General features: G+C 36.8%; 1 protein-coding gene across 3 annotated transcripts in view; it reads left to right on the top strand.

Annotated features, from left to right (window-relative positions):
• Window positions 1-20,983, top strand: part of MMS22L (MMS22 like, DNA repair protein) — a 125,326-nt gene extending 104,343 nt beyond the window's left edge. For 2 of the 3 annotated variants that reach the window (XM_004767073.3, XM_045084236.1), the window contains 6 exons: window positions 901-1,070; window positions 3,880-4,091; window positions 7,414-7,577; window positions 16,792-16,888; window positions 18,303-18,470; window positions 19,665-20,983. In XM_004767073.3, coding sequence (XP_004767130.1) covers window positions 901-1,070; window positions 3,880-4,091; window positions 7,414-7,577; window positions 16,792-16,888; window positions 18,303-18,470; window positions 19,665-19,746 — 893 coding nt within the window. In that variant the 3' untranslated portion in view covers window positions 19,747-20,983. Of the gene's footprint in view, window positions 1-900; window positions 1,071-3,879; window positions 4,092-7,413; window positions 7,578-16,791; window positions 16,889-18,302; window positions 18,471-19,664 lie in introns of those variants that run through there. The other variant, XR_006607895.1, reaches the window with a different exon arrangement.
• Window positions 20,984-21,778: the final 795 nt, after the last annotated feature.

The raw sequence follows: 21,778 nt of genomic DNA, 5'->3' as shown, positions 1-21,778 counted from the left end.
TTTATGCGGTGTATGTATCTCTGTGCCATTTGGGCAAGCGCTTCTTTTAAATTTGTTTTAGTAAAGAAGACCTCAGTAGCAGAAATACACTCTAATGGGAACTGGTTATCTGCTCTTAATTACTTTACTAAACAAAGGGTGCTCAATTGTTTAACTCCAGTCTCATCAAATGTAGCAACTGGTTCCTAGCATTAAAGAAATCATAATCTATTTCATGTAGTGGAGATGTCTGCTTCTGTTCTTTCAAAATCAAAATTTAAATTCACTGTGTATATTAAACCATTGGAAGTTACAAAAAGTGAAGTTCAGGGAGGTTAAGTGATTGCTTCAAGGTTACAGCTAATCCTTTCTTCCTACTTTAACAATTAAATTTAGCTATATCTTTTTGTGTTGCAAACTGGGTTGAGACAGCTTATACAATTTTTTGTAAGACAAGGTATCAAAAAAGTAAATGTGGAGTAGTAGCATGATGAAGCCCAGGGAGAGTGAGCCCACACATGAAAGTATATAATACATGGTCTTCTAGAGGTCTTAAAGTTGGGTTATAAATTTGCCCCTGAGCTTCCTTAGCAGCCACAGCAAGAATAGAGATCTGATTAATACAACATGTGATCTGTATGTTCACATACTGTATAGCCAAATTACGTAGTGTGCTTGAGTGTATTATGAATTAAATGCCAGTTGCTTAGGAAATATATGTTTTTCTTAGCCCAGAATGCTGAGAAAACTTTGTCTCTTTAGCGAAATACATGATGTGACATCTGTCTTTTGACTCTTAATACACGTTTCTCTCTATTGCGTACTTGAACTTTGTCCTTTAAACGTGAATTTTATGGTGGAATGGCAAAACTTTCTGGTTAGACGGTAACCATACCTGCCGTTACTCCTCTTCTTTGTCAGGAATTCTGGTTAAATCATGGGCACAGATCTTCGCCACCTCTAAAGCACAGAAACTCCTATTCCGGATCATCGATTGTTTACTGCTGCCGCACACCGTGCTACAGCAGGAGAAGGAGCTGCCGGCACCTATGCTGACTGCAATTCAGAAGAGCCTTCCTTTGTATCTCCAGGTAGAGGAAGTGTGGCTGTGTGCACGTGTCAAAGAAAAAATTAAATTCTGCCTTAAAATAATATCCTAACTGCAGATTTGAAAACCATCCATTGTCCTCCCATTTATGTGTGTACCTGCGGCACTTCTGTTGAGCAAGTTCTAAATTCCTTTTGTTTGAAAACAAAGATGGAAGAGGCAACGTCTCCCAAGAAGCAATTAAAGTTGAGACAGGAGGCGGACTAGCGTAGACACAGTAGTGAGCTCGCTATTTGCCTTAGAGGCCTCAGCTGTCTGCCAGCCAGACAGCGAGGAGAGATGTGAGAGAAGATACCGTAAAGGAGATGAGCTGTAAAGGAGCAGAGGGGTCAGAGTTGAAGGACCAGTCCTGTCAGAGGGAACAGCCGGTAAAAGGCATGAGCTTTAAGAAAGTATGACACGCTGGGGAAGAGCAGATAATTCTGTTGTGGTTGGACACTCATGTAGGAGGAGCCTTGTACTGGAAGGCTCCACGTGCCACACTCGGGAGTCTGGACTTGTTCTTTTACATGGGGATTTGAATGCATGGTTGATGGGTTTGGATGGATTTTGAATAGGGGAGGGGGAGTGACATATCATATTTACAAGTTAGCAAGGTGATGCTGGTGGCAACATCGAAGCTGGTATGGGAGTTATGTTGAAGACTTGGAAGGCAATGAGTAGTAGTTCATTTTCTGAAGGTTTCGAACAAAGCCAGTAGGTACAGAACTCACGTAGCAGACTTTAGAAACATTTAGGAAGTCTGATTAAAAATACTTGCTGCGTGAATGGTGCACAGCACCAGAAAGAAATAGAATGCTTCCTAGATTCCAGAGTGGCTGCTTACGCAGATAGCAGTGTGGCTCACTGACCTGGGCCATCCTGGAGATGTACGGATGAAGGTGATGGTTGGTATCTGGACAGCTTTCATTTCAGGTGCTGGGCAGTATCGAGGTAGGCACTTGGAAATAGTGATCTGTCATTCAGGGGAAAGCACAGAGTTGGAAGCCTACTTTGTTACTCATTAGTGTCTCATAATGAAGATAAGTGCTTCTTAATTTGGGGTTCAGGAAGGGAAGCTTGAGGAAGAAAGGGAGAACAGTGTTGCCAATCAGGGAATATTGGTGGGGAGAATCTTGGGCAGCAGGAGAGTCTGGAAAAACATGTTCTCTGTGGCCCTCTTATGCCAAAATAGTACAACAAGAATTTGTATTAGGGATGCCTGGCTGGCTCAGTCATTGTAGCATGGGACTCCTGATCTCAAGGTCGTGAGTTCAAGCCCCATGTTGGGTGTGGAGCCTAATTAAAACAAAACAAAACAACAACAACAACAACAACAACAAAAAACCCCGAAAAAAACTTCGTAAGTGGATAACTGAAAAATTTGGTAAATTTATCTGTTTGGCAGAATTTACTTAGAGCAGTGCCTTTAAGTTCTTAAAGATACTCAGCTGTCTTCCAGGTTTTCAGAATATACACATGTTTTACTTCTTCATCTTCTACTAATGTGATTTTAAACAAAAACATTGAAGAAACTGGGTAAAGAGGTGTGCATTGCTTCCCCCCCCCAAGTTGTTTGATAGTGTCTTAACAGATCTCTGCTACTTTTATTACAAATAATCTTATTTATAGCTAAAATGGAGACATAAACATTTTTTTTTTTTTAAGATTTTATTTATTTATTTGACAGAGATCGCAAATAGGCAGAGAGGCAGGCAGAGAGAGAGGAAGGGAAGCAGGCTCCCTGCTGAGCAGAGAGCCCGATGCAGGACTCAATCCCAGGACCCCGAGATCATGACCTGAGCCGAAGGCAAAGGCTTTAACCCTCTGAGCAACCCAGGCGCCTGACATAAACATTTCTAATTATCTCTCTAGGGAAACACATTGCTAATCACAAAGTACCAAATTCTAGATGAATTTTTAGTACATGATTTGTCTTTGTGTTGGTGATTGTCTATATTTTAGTAATAGGCAGTATTTAGTAATGGCAGAAAAAAAAATTCTGTTTCTCAGGGTATTGGTTTCATTGTTTCTAAGTATCAAATACTGTAATCCACGTGGAATTATTTTGTTAATTTTGTTAATTTCTATACAAATAGAAGGGATTAAGTCAAGAGATCTCTTAACTTTTCTAAACCTCAGTTTCCCCAGCTATAAAATCAGAGATGTGATAATACCAACTCATGGGTCTTTTTAAGAAATTTAAATGAAATAAAGGATAATAAAGGACATGGCACAGTACATGACATATGAAACTCTTAAAATAGTCATTAATCAGAGTTGTACTCTTCTGTATTTCTCTCCTTATGTCAATTTTCTTTTAACATATCACATTTCTTACCATGGAATATTTTTTAGTATAAATTCTGTAGTGTCACTCAAGTAAATGACCAGTACCCACATTTAAAAAAAAAAAAACTGACTTAAAAATGTATTTTATTGCTTTGAAATTACACATAAATGTAGTTGATAAGTGTGGTGGTCATGTTCTCTGGGTATGAGAGGAAGAAGGAAGCTTCCTTTGTTCTCTTGTACTTCTCCCCTACTTCATTTGCGTATACCCCAAAAGCACACATGTTTGGTTAGATACCACAGCATAGATCTCACCCACGCTCAGCAACTTCCTGAGCCTCATATTAACATCACCTGTTGATGTCAGGCCATGTCTTTGTGGATTGTGGGTGACACATTCTGACATGAATGTTAATGCTAGGGACTAATAAGTTCTATATATATATATATATATATATATATATTTTTTTTTTTTTTTTTTACTTTGCCTTTTACTATTTCTTTTCTTTTTACTCCTATAGGGTATATGTATCGTGTGTGGTCAGTCCCAAAATCCAAATGCCTATCTGAACCAACTGCTAGGGAGTGTTATTGAGCAGTACATTGGGCGGTTTCTTCCAGCTTCACCGCATGGCTTAGGTCTCGGACAACACCCTGTTTTGTTGGCACTGAGAAACTCCTCCGCTGCTTCAGCGATAACACCTCTAAAGAAGTGCATCATACAAGTCATAAGGTACATCTAAATATTAAAAACAAGTGGTATTTACAATGTACTAATCTTTATTAAAAAGTAACAAAGTTGGGGTGCCTGGGTGGCTCATTGGGTTAAAGCCTGTGCCTTCGACTCAGGTCATGATATCAGGGTCCTGGGATCAAGCCCTGCTTCGAGCTCTCTGCTCAGCGGGGAGCCTGCTTCCCTTCCTCTCTCTCTGCCTGCCTCTCTGCCTACTTGTGATCTCTGTCACATAAATAAATAAAATCTTAAAAAAAAAAAAAAGTAACAAAGCATCCCCAAAGTATTGGCAACCCCTAGGATGCTGGTAGTTTGGAAACTTTAATTTTCACTGAGAAACAATATCTAAGAACTTACTAAAAGGACTTCTGCTCATGGCAGCCTGAGTCAGTGCTATCTTATCTATCTATCTATTTATTTATTTATTTAAAGATTTTATTTATTCATTTGACAGACAGAGATCACAAGTAGGCAGAGGGGCAGGCAGAGAGAGGAGGAAGCAGGCTCCCTGCTGAGCAGAGAGCCCGATGCAGAGCTTGATCCCAGGACCCCAGGACCCCAGGATCATGACCGGAGTGGAAGGCAGAGGCCTTAACCCATTGAGCCACCCAGGTGCTCCAGTGCTCTTTTAAATAGCTTGTTCTCTCTATATAGCTGTTACTTTCCTTATATATGGCCTAAAGGCCATATATTTAGTTCTTATCAGATAAACAGTAAGTGTATTCTCTACTATAGAAAACACATTATTTATATTATTTTTAAATTTATTTATTTATTTATTTGAGAGTGAGACAGAGTGAGAGAGCATGAGAGGGGAGGTCAGAGGGAGAAGCAGACTCCCCAGGGTGCTGGGAGCCTGATGTGAGACTTGATCCCAGGATTCTGGGATCACGACCCGAGCCAAAGGCAGTCGCTTAACCAACTGAGCCACCAAGGAGCCCCTGTTATTTATATTTTTAAAACAGAGTAAGTGAAAAAATGAATGTGAATATGACTAAGGAAACACTAAGAAGTCCTGTTTTGTTAGTCTCCTGTCTTAATGACTTCATTTTATTATTAGATGCATAAATGAAACCTCTTGGGTTCTCTGTTACCTTTTAACTGCAGCAGAGATTCAGTAATAAAAATTATTTCTTTGTCTTCATGGAGTATTTAGCTTCCTATGAAATTTGTTTTATAAACTGGAAGATGCTGCAGTGATATACAGATGCAGTGATATACAGGCATACCTTGTTTTACGGCACTTCACAGACACTGTTTTTTACAAATTGAAGGTTTGCGGCCGCCCTGCATCCAGCAAGTCTGTTGGCACCATTTTCCCAACATTATTTTTCACTTCATGTCTCTGTGTTAACATTTTTGTAGTTCTCACAATATTCCAAACTTTTTTGTTGCTATTGATTATGGTGATCTGTGACCAGTGATTACAGCTGGCTGAAAGCTCAGATGATGGTTAGCAGGTTTTTTTAGTAATAAAGTATTTTTAAGTTAAGGTATATAGATTGTCTTTTCAGACATCATGCTATTGCACACTTACTAGACTACAGTACAGCATAAACATAGGTTTTCTACGCACAGAGAAACCAAAAACTTCATTTCACTTTATTGTGACATTCGCTTTATTATGGTGATCTGCAACCAAACCCACAATATCCCTCCATCCTCCTCTACTCCTGCAGTTCCCCGTATTTGTTGAGGCTCCTTACTCTGATTCACTGAGAATTCCCGGGTTATTTTCAAAGCACCTATCACATTATATTATAGTAACCTTTTTAATTTTTTTTTAATAAATTTTTTTATTTTTTATAAACATATATTTTTATCCCCAGGGGTACAGGTCTGTGAATCGCCAGGTTTACACACTTCACAGCACTCACCAAAGCACATACCCTCCCCAATGTCCATAACCCCACCCCCCTTCTCCCAACCCCCCTCCCCCCAGCAACTCTCAGTTTGTTTTGTGGGATTAAGAGTCACTTATGGTTTGGGAGGGAGACAAACCTTTTTTATTTTTTTGCTTGTGCAAATTTTCCACTAGACATGAGCCCCTTGCCTTCAGAGGCCGTGTTTACCTTTCCATTCTCATACTTGTACCTGGCATACTGTAGGTATACATAAATGTTTAGGGATTCAACAGTGAACAAAAAAGACAAAACCTTTGTCCTCGAAGATTGAATGCATCCACTGATATGGAATTTTTGGAAGCCACTGTAGGGAATAGAAATGATGGTGAAAACATAGTTCCTGCCCTTTAAGACTTTATAATCCTTGGGACACTTGGGTGGCTCAGTTGGTTAAGCAGCTGCCTTCGGCTCAGGTCATGATCCCAGCGTCCTGGGATCGAGTCCAGCATCGGGTCCTTGCTCAGCAGGGAGCCTGCTTCTCCCTCTGCTTTGCCTGCCACTCTGTCTGCCTGTGCTCACTCTAAGAAATAAATAAATAAAATCTTTAAAAAAAAAAAAAAAAAAGACTTTATAATCCTTAGTGATTTCCATGGCTCATTTTGGCAAATTTTATTGCTTCGCAAATACATATGGATGTCTGACTTAGATTCAGCTGTATTTGACAATCTTTCATGTTGTCTAGACCTTTTAGAAACTGAGCAATTCCCACTTTCATTTATTCACTTAAGTGTACACGGAATACCTATTATGAGCCAACACATGCTTAAAAGGTAGAGATATAAAAATGAGTAAGATAAATTTATCTTTATGATCTCTGTTGACTTATAATGCTAAAATGTGTTTTGCTTTGAGAGAAAATATTAAATACTAAATCACTTCTGATTTTTTTTTTCTTTTACCTCCTAAAAGAAGGAAAGAGGTAGAGCTGAAATGGGGAGCTAATTCCTAGGACAGTCATCTTATTGATTTGGAAAAATAAGACCCTTCCCAAATCCCTAAATAAATAAATGTGAGGAGAGATTTCTTTATGCAAATTTGACATTAAAGAAAATGTTGCATTGTTGAGGAACTGATTGAGGAAATCAGGCTTATATTAGAAAGGGGAAAAAAATTTTTGTTTGTTTAGGTTTTGTTGAGGTTTTGTTTGAGTTTTGATTAAGTTCATTTAAAGATCAGTTTTTTTACATTTAGTTCATGTCTGTATTCTTCTTTGGCCCTTAAAATACAGCAAGGTTGTGCAATCGTTGCTCCTAAATTTTTATGTTTGAGGATAACATGGTTAAAATATACATTTTTAAAAAATTGTTCTTTATTAATTTGGGGGGTAAAATTTGTTGGTATCTTTAAAGTGTATGGCATGTGTTTCTGTTCAATGAAACTTTAACCAGAAGACAAAACAAAATTGTGCTTCTTTTTAGGAAGTCCTACTTTGAGTTTAAAGGGTCTTTGCTCCCTCCTCGCTTAGCATCTGTTCTGGCCTTCATCCTGCAGCTTTTCAAAGAAACGAACATAGACATTTCTGAGGTTGAACTGCTCCTGCCTGGCGTCTTAAAGTGCTTGGTGTTGGTCAGTGAACCCCAAGGTTAGTCTGAATCTGTGTTTGTCGTACTTCTCTTTATGTGATATCAGTTTCTATACCTTGTGGCTAAAAATCAAACTCCAAGCAATGGCTGAGGTTGAGCATGATAAAATGGTTAAAAACCGACGTGTTTCAGCATAGTTTACTTCTGTTTTGTTTTTTTCCCCCAAGGCAAACAGTTTATTTAAGGGCTCCTTCTCTGATTAGACTTGTTAACCTTTTAAAGAATATTTGTTTAATCTGACTGCCGTATTAAATCAACTTCTCACATATCATGTGGTGAGGGGTCAGCGTAAGTTCTTCTGTTCAGGTTTCTGCCAGAAAATCTAAGCTGATTTCACAGGCAAACCTGTAAGGATCCTTTGATCCTCATCCTTTTGTTTTCAGTCTCATCAGCCTTACTGCTAGGGATCACTTTAAAATATCATTTATTTCATCCCCACTGTGAGGAGCATGCTTTAATAAGCTTATTGAGAATATGCAGAATAGTAGCCATAGTTCTATCCTGAAGGAGTTTTTAATGTAAATAGGAGGCTGTGTGTGTAAGTGTGTGCGTGTTATCATTATAATGTGATTGTTCAGGGCAGGGCTCCTCAAATGTTTCTACCTAAGTACATCTAACTGCTGTGATAAGTGAGTTCAATGTGTATCCTGAAGAATCTGAGGGCAGCGCCCAAAGTGGTAGCTAAAAGCTCAAATAGGTCTTGGAAATTTTCTGTTTTAGCTCAAAATTTATGCATATTTTGTTTAACTCTATATTTATTTTAATAATTAAAATGTTCTGTTTTTTTCCCTGCTCCCAAGTTTGATTTTCCAAAAAAATGTTGTGTGTTAATATAGAATGCCCTTACCTGATAGTAGCATTTCTGTATTCAGAAATACCCAGATGGACCCCCGTTTCTTCTTTAGAAATTTTGTCCTCATCGAAAACTTACGCATACTTTCAGTGAAGGCCTGTTGTGGTGTACAAGACAAAAATTTGTTGAGACAGAGCAGACAGTATGAAATCTTAGCTAGCCTCTTGTTTTGGTGATAGTGATATTTATCAGGAAGGAAGCCAGGGTGCAGAGGGTTAATTTGGCTGCGCACATCTAGCTGGTGAGTGCATCACACGTTCCAGATGGGTAGGATGCCGAATTGCCTATCTCTGCATTGCTGTCTTCATTAGCTGAGGAGGCAATATTAAACACAGATTTGTGTGTGTGGCTGAGATTTTTCTTCTCCTTGTAGCTCTCCTTGTATTCTTGCTCTCCTTGTAGTCTCAATGTTTAAAGTAATTCTTGCTTTCCTTGTAGTCTCAATGTTTAAAGGAATAATTTGTAAAATCACAGAGAGTTAGTGTTGCTAAATGACTCCACAAGGCCACTCCTAGGTATATGCCCAAGAGCATTTTAAATATACCATCCACTCAAAAACCTGTACTCAAGAACTTAAAAGAATTCCACTTCTGGCATGATAACGTCAGGAGCTCTGCTGACCTACTCCCCAGCAAAACTGGTAGAAATTACTTAAAAGAAATAATTTAAATTCTCTGAAAATAGTCCTAAGGGTATATAGCAAATGGAGAAACATTTATTTAAGAAAATGTGCTAAAACTTGGTAAAGCAGCAAGAGTCTATGGTATTTGAACCAAGACTACCTCCTTCTTACTTCTCCCAGCTCAGTAAGACAGAAACTCTAACTTCAGACTGGTAGATCCAAGAACCTAGGGCTTTCTGTCTGCCCAGCTCCCAGTAGGAGGGCTATCATCCTGTGAGAGGTAGGATGTCAATATTTCTCATCCCACCCCCATGCTACCTGATGCTGAGGTTGTATTCCAGGCAAGTGTGGCTGAGAAGTGGGGGCTCCATTCTTTCCCTCAGCCCCCACTAGTGGGATGCATATAGTACACGGAGTATAACACACTGAGAATACCGGGGTACCATTCATCCTTGACACAGCTTAAAGGTATGAACTCACCGCCAAGTGAAGCAAGTTAAGGATGCCTGGGGCTCCTGCCTGTCCTTCCACAAGTACTCAGTGCTTGTATGGGTATGTCCTTCATTGGGCACCACTGGCCCTCTCCCCAGCACCAGAGCCATGCCTCTGAGATTTTGCCTGATGAAGGCAGAGGGAGGAGAAGCAGACCATAGAGCAGAAAACTCCTGAATCTCTCCCAAAGGAACCGACTTCATTTGCAAACCAGTGTGAAAAAGTTCAAGCCTAAGGGTGCAGTCAAATACAGTGGAGTTTGTGGTGATAGACAGTAGGTAGGAGAATAAAATAGAGTCATTGGATATATAGGCTACTCTATAGACAGTCTAGTTTGGTGAGAGAATGGTGAAAGACACAGCTGAAAAGAGCCCTTGGATCGGAACAAATCTCAAGTACTGCCCACAGAAATTGTCCTTTTAGAAAAGCCTGAACTTGATTAGATAGTCTGTAATGCAGTTTATACCCCTGGACATTATAAAAAACAATAGTGTAATCAGCTTTGATTAGTAGAGAGTCACAGCCGGGTGTGATCGGAAAACAGGACAAAGGGAACCCTGTCAAAATCACTGCCTTAGAAAGGACACTCTGGGTGTACCCAAGGTTGTACCAGCGCAGGGCAATGTTAGAGACTTCATGGGGAGTTGGATGGAATAGCCTTCATTAAAAAATGCCCAACTTTCAACAACAAAAAATTACAAGACATGCAGAGAAACGGAAGTATGATCCATATAATGGGAAAAAAGCAGGCAACAGAAACTGTCAGAGCAATCAGATCCTAGATTTAATAGGCAAAAACTTCAAAGTAGCCATTATAGTACGTTCAGAGAACTCAAGGAAAGCATGATTAACAGAATAAAGGAAGGTCTAATGATATTGTCACATCAAATAAAGAATATCAGTAAAGAGACAGAAATTATGAAAAAGAACCAAATGGAGATTAGGAAGTTAAAAAGTACATGAGCTAAACCGAAAAGTTCACTAGAGGGGCTCATGGATGGATTTGAATTAGCAAACTTGAAAATAGATGACTAGAGATTATGCAGTCTCAAAAAAAAAAAAAAAAGAATGAAGAAAAATGTAGAGCTTTAGAGAAATGTGGGATACAGTTAAGTGCACCATAATATATATAATGCCAGAAGAGGACAGGAAAGAGCAGAAAAAATATTTGAAGAAATAATGGCTGAAAACTTCCTAAATTTATTAATGAACAATAGCCTATACATTCAGGAAGCTCAGCTAATTCCAAATAGGATAAACCCAAAAAGTTCCCCAGTGAGATGCATCATGGTAAAAATGCTGAAGGCCAAGGCAAGGAGAAAATCTTTAAGACATCAAGAGAAAGATGACTCATCGCTTACCACAGAACCCCAGACAGGTCAGCAAAAAACTTCTCAGCAGAATTAAGTTGTGGGGTACTACTTAATTCTACAGCAGTGGCGTAATACTTAGTGATCAAAGAAAAAGCTGTCAACCACAAATCCTCTATTCTGCAAAACTGCTACCTTTCAGAAGTGAAGATAAAATAAAACCATTGCAGAAAAACAAAAGACATTGCCAGATAATCACTGGGAGAATTTGTTGTTAGTGGACCAGCCTTATAAAAAAGGGAAATTCTTAAGAGCTGAAGTCAAGTGAGCCCACACAAGACAAACAAAGAAAACCAGTAAGGCAATTATGTAATTGTAAAAGACAGCTTAAATATATATTTCTTTATGTTTATTCTCTTGATGGCTTTAAAAAGCAGCTGTATAAAATGATATATAAAAAAATATGTATATCATGTATGATTGGGCCTATAACATAGATATGCAATATATTTATCAATATCAGTACAAAGGAGGTGGTGGGAGCAGAGCTGTATTAGGCTAAGGAAATGACTTCAGATATTAACTCAGCTAGATAGGAACAATTGTGAGAGAACCAGAAATGATCATGAAAGCATGTCAGGAAAGCAAAAATACAGACTTGCTTTCCTTACTTCTCTTTTTCTTTAGCTTCTCTGAAAGACATAAAATTATATAAAATAAAAATAACTAAGTATTGTTGGGTTTGTAACATTTGCAAAGGTAATATGTATAAAAACAATAGCATGGGAAAGGTTATATAAGAATGATGTTTCTGTATTTCACTGGAATTAAATTCATGTAAATCTGAAACTCTGATAAGATGTACACAGTAAGCCTAGAGCAACTCCTAAGAAAATAACTCAAAACCAATGAAAAATCATTTAAGAAGATAAAATGCTGTGTTTTAAAATATGCACATAATGTAAAACAAAAGCAGTAAAGGAGATGAGAGGGAAAAAAGCAAGACATTTAGAAAACAAAAGGCAAAATGACTGATGTAAATCCATCTAATATCAACAGAAACAATAGTTTTGAAAGGACTGAACAAACTAATCAAAAGTAGAGATCACTGGAATGGATCAAAATAAAAAGATCGAACTATGTTCTCTATGCAGGAAACACTTTAGATTCAAAGATTAAAATAGTAAAAGGAAAGAAAAAATACATCCTGCAAGCTATAGCCATAGAAAGCTGGAGTAGCTATACTAATATCAGACAAAATAGACCGTAGACCAAAAAATCGTTAATTAGAAATAGAGATGTTTTATAATGATAAAGGCGTTGCTATGTTTAATGACTCTCAAATTGCATCTGACAAGAGAGTACCAAAATATAAGAAGAAAAAAACAAGAGAAATGAAGGGAGAAAAAGACAGTTCAGTGGTATTAGTTGAGAGGTTTGGGGTTTCCACTTCAACATGTAAAGAGCTTGAAAGTCGTCACTCCTCCCCTCACAACAAGAAAACAAATCTGAACAGACTGACCCTTACCAGGGTCATGAGTTCAAGCCCCACACTGGGCTCCACACTGTGTGTGGAGTCTCCTTAAAAAAAACAAAACCTTTGGAGAAAGCAGACAAAAAGCAGATGATTAGGAAAATAGAGCAGGTGCAATGAACAGAAAAGTGACATGTATGGTAGTTGTTAATCTAGCAATATCAATAATCACTTTAAATGTGAATGCTTTACATAAGCCAGTTAAATGACTGAGACTGACAGTGGATAAAAAACAAAGCCCAACTGTATGTTACCCACAAGAAACCTACTTCGAATATGAAGACACAGATAAAAGAAAAGGGATAAGAAAAATGGTAGCACAGTTCAAAACAAAGCTGTAGAGGCTAATATTAATTTCAAACAGAACAGACTTCAGAACAAGTAGAATTATCAAGAATAAAGAGGAACATTACACAATGACAGACTGGGAATAGAGAAATGATTCAGTCTGATGAAGGTTATCTACGAAAATCCTATAGCTAGCGTCATACTTAATGGTGAAGGCTTAAATGCTTTTCCCCTAAGATTAGCAACAGGACAAGGATGTCCACTCTTGCCACTTCTATCCAACATTGTACTAGAAGTCCTACTCAGGACAGGAAAATTAATTAAAAGATATCTAGATTGAAAAGGAAGTAAAACTATCCCTATCTGTAGATGATCCAATCCTGTATATACAAAATCCTAAGCACTCCAATAAAAGGTATTAGAACTAATAAATGCAGCAAGTTTACAGGATACAAAAACAAGACATTGTATTTCTATATACTCTTTTTTTTTTGCATTTCTATATACTTTTAATGAAAATCTGAAAACAGAATTAAGAAAATGATTCTATAATAGCATTTTTTTTAAAACTCAAGTAGGAATACATTTTTAAAAAGAGATACATTTTAAAATACATTTTAAAAAGAGAAATATAACCTTAAGATCTGAGAACTACCAAACTTTATTGAAAGAAATTAGAGAATATCTAAATAAATGGGAAGACATTCCATTTCATGGATCAGAAGTAATATTGTTAAGGTAGTGCCACTCCCCAAACTGATCTACAAATACAGTGTAACTCCAGAAGAGCCAAACCAATCTTGAAAAAGCACAGGAGTGCCCTGGGTCACCCATTTGGTTTGAGCATCTGACTCTTGGTTTTGGCTCAGGTCATGATCTCAGGATCAGGAGATCAAATCCTATATTGGGCTCTGTACTGGCAGAAAGATACAGGTCAATGGATTAGAATTGAGAGTCCAGAAATAAACCCATATGTCTGGTCAACAGACTTTTTTTGACAAGGGTGCCAAGATGAGTCAGTGGTGAGAAAATAGTACTTCAAGAAATTATACCAGCTCAAATAGATATCCACATGCAAGGGAATGAAGTTATACCTTTACTTCACACCATATGCAAAAATTAACTCAAAGTACATCATAGATCTAAATGTTTGAGATAAAACTATAAAGCTCATAGAAAAAAATCATAGTAGTAAATCTTCATGACCATGGATTTGTCAGTGACTTCTTCAATACACCAACAAAAGCATAAGGCAAGAGAGAGAGATAAATTGTACTAATCCAAATTAAAAACTTTTGTGCTTTAAAGGACAATCAAGATAGTAAAAAATAACCCACAGAATGGAAGACTATATTTGTAAATCATTTATATGATAAGCAAGTTGTACCTGCAATATATAAACTATTATAATTCAGTAAATTAAAAAAAAAATTTAAAAATAGGCAAAGAATTTGAATAGTCATCTCTCCAAAGAATGAAACAGATGTCTTATAAGCACCTGAAAAGGTGCTCAACATCCTTAGTTATCAGGGAAATGCAAATGCAAATCAAAACCACATGAAATACGAGATACCACTTTATACTCACTAGGTTGGCTATTATGGAAAAGTCAGATAATAATAATAATAATGTTTGTCAAAAACATGGAGAAATCAGAATCCTCAGTTACTGTTATTGGAAATGGAAAATAGTATAGACACTTGGGAAAATAATCTGGTCATTCCTCAGATAGTTAAACATAGAGTTACTTGTGATCTAGCAGTGTTCCTCCTAGATACATACCCAACATTAATGAAAACATAAGTACACACAGAAATTTGTGTTTATAGCAGTATTATTCATAATAGCCAAAAGGTAGACTGTCCATCAGCTGACAGATTTTTTTAAATGTGATATATCCATACAATGGAATATTATTTGGCCATAAAAAGGAATTAAGGATTGCTACATGCTACACAACATTAATGAACTTTGAAAACATTATTCTAGGTGAAAGAAGCCAGTTACTAAAGACCACATTATACAATGCCATTTATATAAAAAGTCCAGAATATGAAATCTGTAGAGATGAAAAGTACATTTGGGGTTTCTTTTAGGGTATATAAGAAAATAAGGAGTGATAGCTAAAGACTATCAGGTTTCTTTTCAAAGTAAAAAAAATACTCCAAAATTGGCTTTAGTGATGGTTCCACAATTCTGGGACTATACTAAAATCACAGAACTGTACATGTTAAATGGGTGAATTGTACAGAATGTGAATTATATGACAATAAAGCTGTTAATGTAAAGAAAAACTAAAAAAAAAAACTCCATTTTTTTAAAAAGCTCAGTTCAATTAAATAAAGGTGGCAAATAGTTGTCTTTAAAAAACACATGTAACACTGACCCATAATAGCTTGATTCAGAATCGCTTCCAAATGGGAACAACCCAGATGTCCATCCCCCAGCGAATGGACAAAGAACTTGGGATATATCTATACACTGGAATATTATTTGGCCTTCAAAAGAAATAAAGTACTGATATCTTCTACCACATGGATAAACCTTTAAAACAGTATGCTAAGTAAAAAGAAGACAGTCACAGAAGACCATGTGGAGGTGTACCTGGGTGGCTTGGTTGATAATCTGTCTCTTGGTTTTGGCTCAGGTCATGATGTCAGGGCATGAGATCGAGCTCCATGTCAGGCATCACGATGCTCAATGGCCAGTCTGCTTGACATTCTCTCTCTCTCTCTCTCCCTCTGCACCTCCCCCCGCTAACACACATCCTCTCTCAAATAAAATCTTCAAAACAAAACAAAACAAAAAACACATGGTGTATGATTCTGTTTATAAGACATTTCCGGAAGCATCAAATCCATAGAGACAAAACATAGATTAGTGGTTGCCAAAGGCTGGGGAGGAAGAAATTAGAGAATGACTGTTAGTAAATTAAGGTTTTTGGGGAGGTGATGAAATTACTCTGAAATTAGGCAGTGATTAGGCCTTCTCAGTTCTGTGAATTTTCTAAAAAATCAATGAATTGTACACTTTAAAAGATTGGTTTTTATGATATGTGAATTATACCTCAATAAAACTGTTGTAAAATAAAAACCCAATGCTTACTCTTAATTCTCTATGAAGGCCATTTCTTGATATTCTAGTACTTCTCCCACAAAAGAGCTTCTGGAGTTTTTCAAGGAAATTTCTTTTAAAAAGAACCAATTATACTGATTTCAGAACTGTAACTTAATATGAGGCGTTATTTGTTCAATAAAGACAAGTGTGCTCCATCTTCTTTATCCACCATCCTCAGGCCATTGAGAATATTACTAAGTACATATTAATTAATTGAACTTCATATGTATCCTGTTTTATTCTCCTGCTATAATGGGTTAGAGTTTCTGAATTATTTTTTATGCATAAACAAAGCACTTTCTCCCCAGCTACTTGTATTTAGTGTGCCAAAAACATTACAAAAATTTAGTAGCATTTAGAACATACTGAATTTTTTCTTCTTGACATTTTTTCCATTTTTATGGAGACATGCACAATTTTAAATGACTTGATTAAATATTTAAAAATACAAATTTTTTTTTGTAACTTTGCTGTCTTTTTTGAAAGGAAGATAGCATCACAAATAGTTGATTGTGTGTGTGTGAGATCTTTGACTAATTTTGAACGAAGGTGAATTGTTGATGGTTTCTAATTTGTTAGAGAGGGAGGAATATACCTATTGAGTTTTAAAAAAGTCAATCTGCTTCTCTGTAACTCAGCTGAATGATTACAGTCTGTCTTTTGTCAATATGTTACTACTTGCAGGATTAGGATGATAAAACGTTTTTGAATGTGGGTTCTTTCTAGGAGACCTGTCTTCATATGTATTTTTTCAGTTATCAGCTTGTAAAAAATAGACTCAAGATTTTTATATTTTCTTAGAATGGGAGTTAAGGAGATAGGGAGATATACAAGTACAAAACAAAAACTCATAACTATTTCATTTTGAAAAATAACAAAAAGGCTGTATAAACTTTAAGAAAACAACATATTTTTCTAAATTAAGAGTGTTCATAAAAATGAGGATCCAGATGGTCAATTCAGACACAGTGTGTAATGCTGTAATTTTTCCTCCTAGTTAAAAGGCTGGCCACAGAGAACCTGCAATACATGGTAAAAGCCTGCCAAGTGGGGTCAGAGGGAGAACCCGCCGCCCAGCTGACTTCTGTGTTTAGGTAACTGGAAAATATGCCAACTGCCAAGGGGATGACTGCCAGCCATTTGACAGCCAACATGTTTTTCAAATAACTAATTATCCAAAACATAATGTGCTACTACTTGTTATAGTATTTCAATTATTATATTTTTTGGCCATAGTTTTGTTACATTGTGTTGTTTTATTTAAAAAGACAAAAGTGCCAGAGAGGAAGATGAGCAAACTGACTTGAACTCACCTGAAAATGGTGATAAAGATTCCTGCATGTATTGAAGAGACAAAATGGGGGGATGTGGGTCACGATGACAGGTGCACAGGCCCTCAGAGCTGCTAAACATGTTACTCAGGATCCCGTGTAGAGGTACATGTCACTGGTTTACCTGCTTTAGAAACTGTAGACCCAGAAGGCGTCCTTGTATTTCAGCTGTGAAGCATACACTGTATAGGATAGATGTGATGTTGGTTCCCAAGAACAATATTGCAACTGGAGGAGTGTTTCCTGTGTTTTGTGTTTTGTTGCCGTTTCCTGCCTTGCCGCCTCTAGAGTCTTGTGCTTTCTGTTAGAGCAGTATTTTTAAATATGTCTCACAATTTCTTCAAGTTCATTTTTACTATACACATCTCTGCCCTAGCACTACCGTGATAAATAACACGGATCCATTTTCTCCTAAGTTGGATCTTTGATTCCTCAGTTTGTTTCTCATCACATCATTGGCACTTGTCCATTGGTTACAACTTATTTAAATTGTGATTACATGAAATAAATAATGGATTTGTAAGAAGCGTAAAACCACCCAGAAAAGAAAAAAAAAGAAAAAACCGTATAAAACCCTAAGAGGGGAGAAAGAATTTTATACCAGGAAAGATTGCATGTTTGTTAATAAATTGTACACAGCAAACATGCAATCATTCTTATTTTGTTGGGGGAGAGAGTGGAAATTATATGGTTAAAACATACAATTCTTATTATTATAAAGGCTTTTTGTGGTTCTAAAGTCGCCTGTTCACTTAAGGAATATAAAAATATATTAGTAATAACTTGCTTTTCTCATAAAAATATTGTTTGATTTATATAGAAATATGAAGTACTAAGATAAAGAAACTGGACTCACTTTTTCCATGTTTTTATGGCTCAGATTTTGACCCACAAAGAATAGCAGCAAAGTCCCTGGGACTAGATTTTCCTTCTTCTCTCCCTGCTGGGTTTGCAGCTCTTCCCTTTTCCTACCTGTGCCATCATTCCGGTCACACTGAAATAAGCCATCTCTGTCCTTATTTTTAAGTGTTATAAATTGTCTTCATAGGGCATCTGGATTCTTAAGGTTGTTTTATGTGAAATGATCTTTCTTGCATTCAGGTTACAGTTGTCATATAGATACCAGCCCAAGGAACTTCCCCCAGAAGTAATCCTATGTAACTTGATTTACTTCCAGGCATTTTATCCAGGATCATGGTATGAGATACGATTATCAGATTTACGGCATTTTAGAAACAGTAGCATCATTGGACCAGCAGGTTGTTATCAACTTGCTTTCTACCCTCACTCAGTCTCTGAAGGATTCAGAGCGGAAATGGGGCTTTGGCAGAAATATTGCACAAAGGTATGTTTGGATCATTTGATTACATTTTTTGGGCAGTGGTTATAAAAATCTAGATTTATTTTCTGGAGATCGCTTATTTTCCCATTCCTAAAAATTTGGGGTGTGTTCTCTGAGCTAATGAACGTTTCTGTAGTATGATTGACATTTTCATCACACACTGTTCTTTTCAAAGTGAGCACCTTAGAAAGCTATGTATTTGGCAGAGGATTAGGGGAAGGGAGGGATAAATGAAACAAGGTGAAACCAGAGAGGGAGACAAGCCATAAGAGACTTAATCTCAGGAAACAAACTGAGGGTTGCTGGAGGAGAGGAAGGTCGAATGGACGGGGTGGCTGGGTGATGGACATTGGGGAGGGTATGTGCTATGGTGAGTGCTATGAATTGTTTAAGACTGTCAAATCACAGACCTGAACCCCTGAAACAAATAATACATTATAGGTTAATAATTTTAAAGAATATATATATATTTCAGCAGTGCCTCTATTGCTCAGAACACATTCAGTGCTCCTTATCAGGAAGGGGACTTGAGAGCCTCAGGTGTCTTGTTTTGTATAAAACCCATGGTGGCACATCTACCTTTTGAGGGATGCTTGATATACTGAATCAACTATATCATGCGTATCCAGTGAATAAGAGTGACCCAACTAGGGGCGCCTGGGTGGCTCAGTGGGTTAAAGCCTCTGCCTTCGGCTCAGGTCATGGTCCCAGGGTCCTGGGATCAAGCCCAGCATCGGGCTCTCTGCTCGGCAGGGAGCCTGCTTCCTCCTCTCTCTCTGCTGCCTCTCTGCCTACTTGTGATCTCTGTTTGTCAAATAAATAAATTAAAAAAAAAATCTTAAAAAAAAAAAAGAGTAACCCAACTAGATAATACAGATTTGGGTCAAAATAGTAATGGGCCTTTTTTTCATATAGGCTTATAACCTAATTTCAAATTGTGCTGAATGGTGTAAAATAATGCAACACCATGGAAATAGACCTGTAGTTCCTGAAGAGGTTGTTTTGGAGGAGGCAGCACTCATGAGAATTCACATGTTCCAAGTTTGTTAAAGAATCAGAGTACTTTAATCATAGAGTATGGGTGTGGGTGCACATGTGTGTAGACAGACATTCAGGTAGACTGAATTTATAAATACTTAAGTGAAAATTATGGAAAAGTTAATAAATATATCTACCTTTTCTTTTTTCCTTAAACAGGGAGGCCTATATCAAACTTCTATCTCACCTGGGACAGGTGGGACAAGATGAAATGCAGAGACTGGAAAGTGATAATACCTAATATATTTTGTGCTTTGCTTCTCTATTCATTGTAACTATCTAAATCCACTTTGCACTGCAGTTGTATAATGTTCTGTTAGAAATACTTTCCAGGACTTTTTTTCTTACATACCTCTAAGTATAAAATACATAACAAGAAAATAAAAGTTAAATAAGTATATTATAGGATCTTTTCAAAGTTGGCAAAATTGTCTCTCTTGAAGAGTTTTTAGTTAAACTAATTTAAAGTAAGTTTTTCTAACTGGGAGTGTCTCTGTGTGTGTCCATGAAGCAGGTCTGCAGTGGGTGATCCAGGGGACTTGTCACTGTAATGTGACTTTTTGCCTTGTGAGTGATTTGTGTTTGTCTGTTTCTTCCAAGTCATGTTTTAATATGATGTTTGGGTTTTTTGTTGTTGTTATTTGTTTTCAGATTACCTGGCTATTCTTTGCTAGATTTTATGAAACAGGAGTTCAGGAGATGGGATGTATGTTTATCATCTTTTGTTATACCATGTGTGAGGCAAGTTAGTAAATACCCAACACGCTTAACTCTGTGAGGAATGAGGCGGTGTCTGGCGAAATGAATATACCGATAGTATATAAAATGTTTTAAATTTAAACCAGCAGTGGTTCCAACAGTTGCCAGATTTTTTTTCCCCTCTACTCATCTTTCTTTTTGGAAATTGATGAAAAGACGTATCAGGAGAAGGATAAGAGCTTTTAAGAAAAGTCAAATAATATTCTGAAAAGTCTTGAGATTATAAATTAACAGAAGAGGTCTGAAAAGTCAGCTGATTTATCTCCTTGCTCTTCAGTTAGAGCCTCTTATAATTTCACATCTTACATATTTATAGGGAACCAGTTTAGTTCCTTTAGCAGCTCTTGTCTCTTAACTCTGAGTACTTCATAGATACTTTTACTTTACCAGTTGGGCTCTTGTCCTTGACTCCTTTCTGTGGTGAGCATTATTTGGGAAAAGAACTCCAGTCCTGGTGTTGGGAACCCACGTAGGTCTCAGTCCCAGCTCTGCTTTGTAAACTTCAGCAAGTTACTTAATCTTACTGAGCCTGAGTTTCTCCTTGGGGAAAAAAGAATAATACTCCTTTTTCTATTTCATAGTGTTTTGGTAAGAATCAGTGGAATAATGTATGTGAAACTATATTGGTGAAGTGTTCTATATGAGGCATACAGACATGATTACTAGTTATTCGTGCACAAACGTAGAGAACACCTCAATATTGTTCTCTCTTTCTTATATTCACCTGTTTTTCAAATTATGTCTTATGTGTTATGTTTGTTAACCTTGAAATAACTGTTTTCTTCTTGAGACTCTGGTCTTTATCATGCTTCTTCTGATTCCTCCCTTTTCTGAGTCAAGAAGTATCTTTCAAAATGAAATAGATTACAATCAGTGAACTCTAGTTATTAGTCCTTTCCTAACTTTTATCTATGAATCCTAAAGGAGTATCTGTTGTTCTCATGACATACAGATAGTCTGTCCCTCCCACCCCAGGTCAACTGTCATTATGTCACAACAAACAGAATGAAAAAACCCTCTTTAAGTAAAGTAACTTAATAGACTTCATAGCAGTGAGTTTCTTTCCATTATAATAGTGCCTTATTAAACTTATATCACTTTGCAAGTTTCAGCAAATGAAGTTTAATCTGTTTAAAGTGACACTTTTAAAGGAATTATTTGTGTGTATTATATGTGTGTATATATATATATATATATTATTTTTTTTTCCAAGTGAGATTAATGTCTTTGAGAATCTCACTCCTTAGAATATGAAATGTTTAAGGCTGAGAAAAGCTGCTTCTGAATCATGCATTGGGATGTATATCTACAGATCCTAAGAATAAACAGTTTGTACTTTAAAAATAAGTAACAACCCAAAAAATCCATGATTATCGATACTTATATGTGTATATACATGTGTGTTTATTAATATATAAGTAAAATTTTAAAGATGCTGTCTTTTTAAGTTGAAGAGTTTTGTTTTTACTTCGTTCATTTCCTTGAAAATCTTCACTGACCCATCACTTAATCCC

This window comes from Mustela putorius, unplaced genomic scaffold, assembly GCF_011764305.1.
Source record: "Mustela putorius furo isolate JIRA1106 unplaced genomic scaffold, ASM1176430v1.1 tig00000759_pilon_pilon_pilon, whole genome shotgun sequence".
Lineage (NCBI taxonomy): Eukaryota > Metazoa > Chordata > Mammalia > Carnivora > Mustelidae > Mustela > Mustela putorius.
Note: the sequence above shows the minus strand (reverse complement) of the source record. Positions and strands in the feature narration are given on the sequence as shown.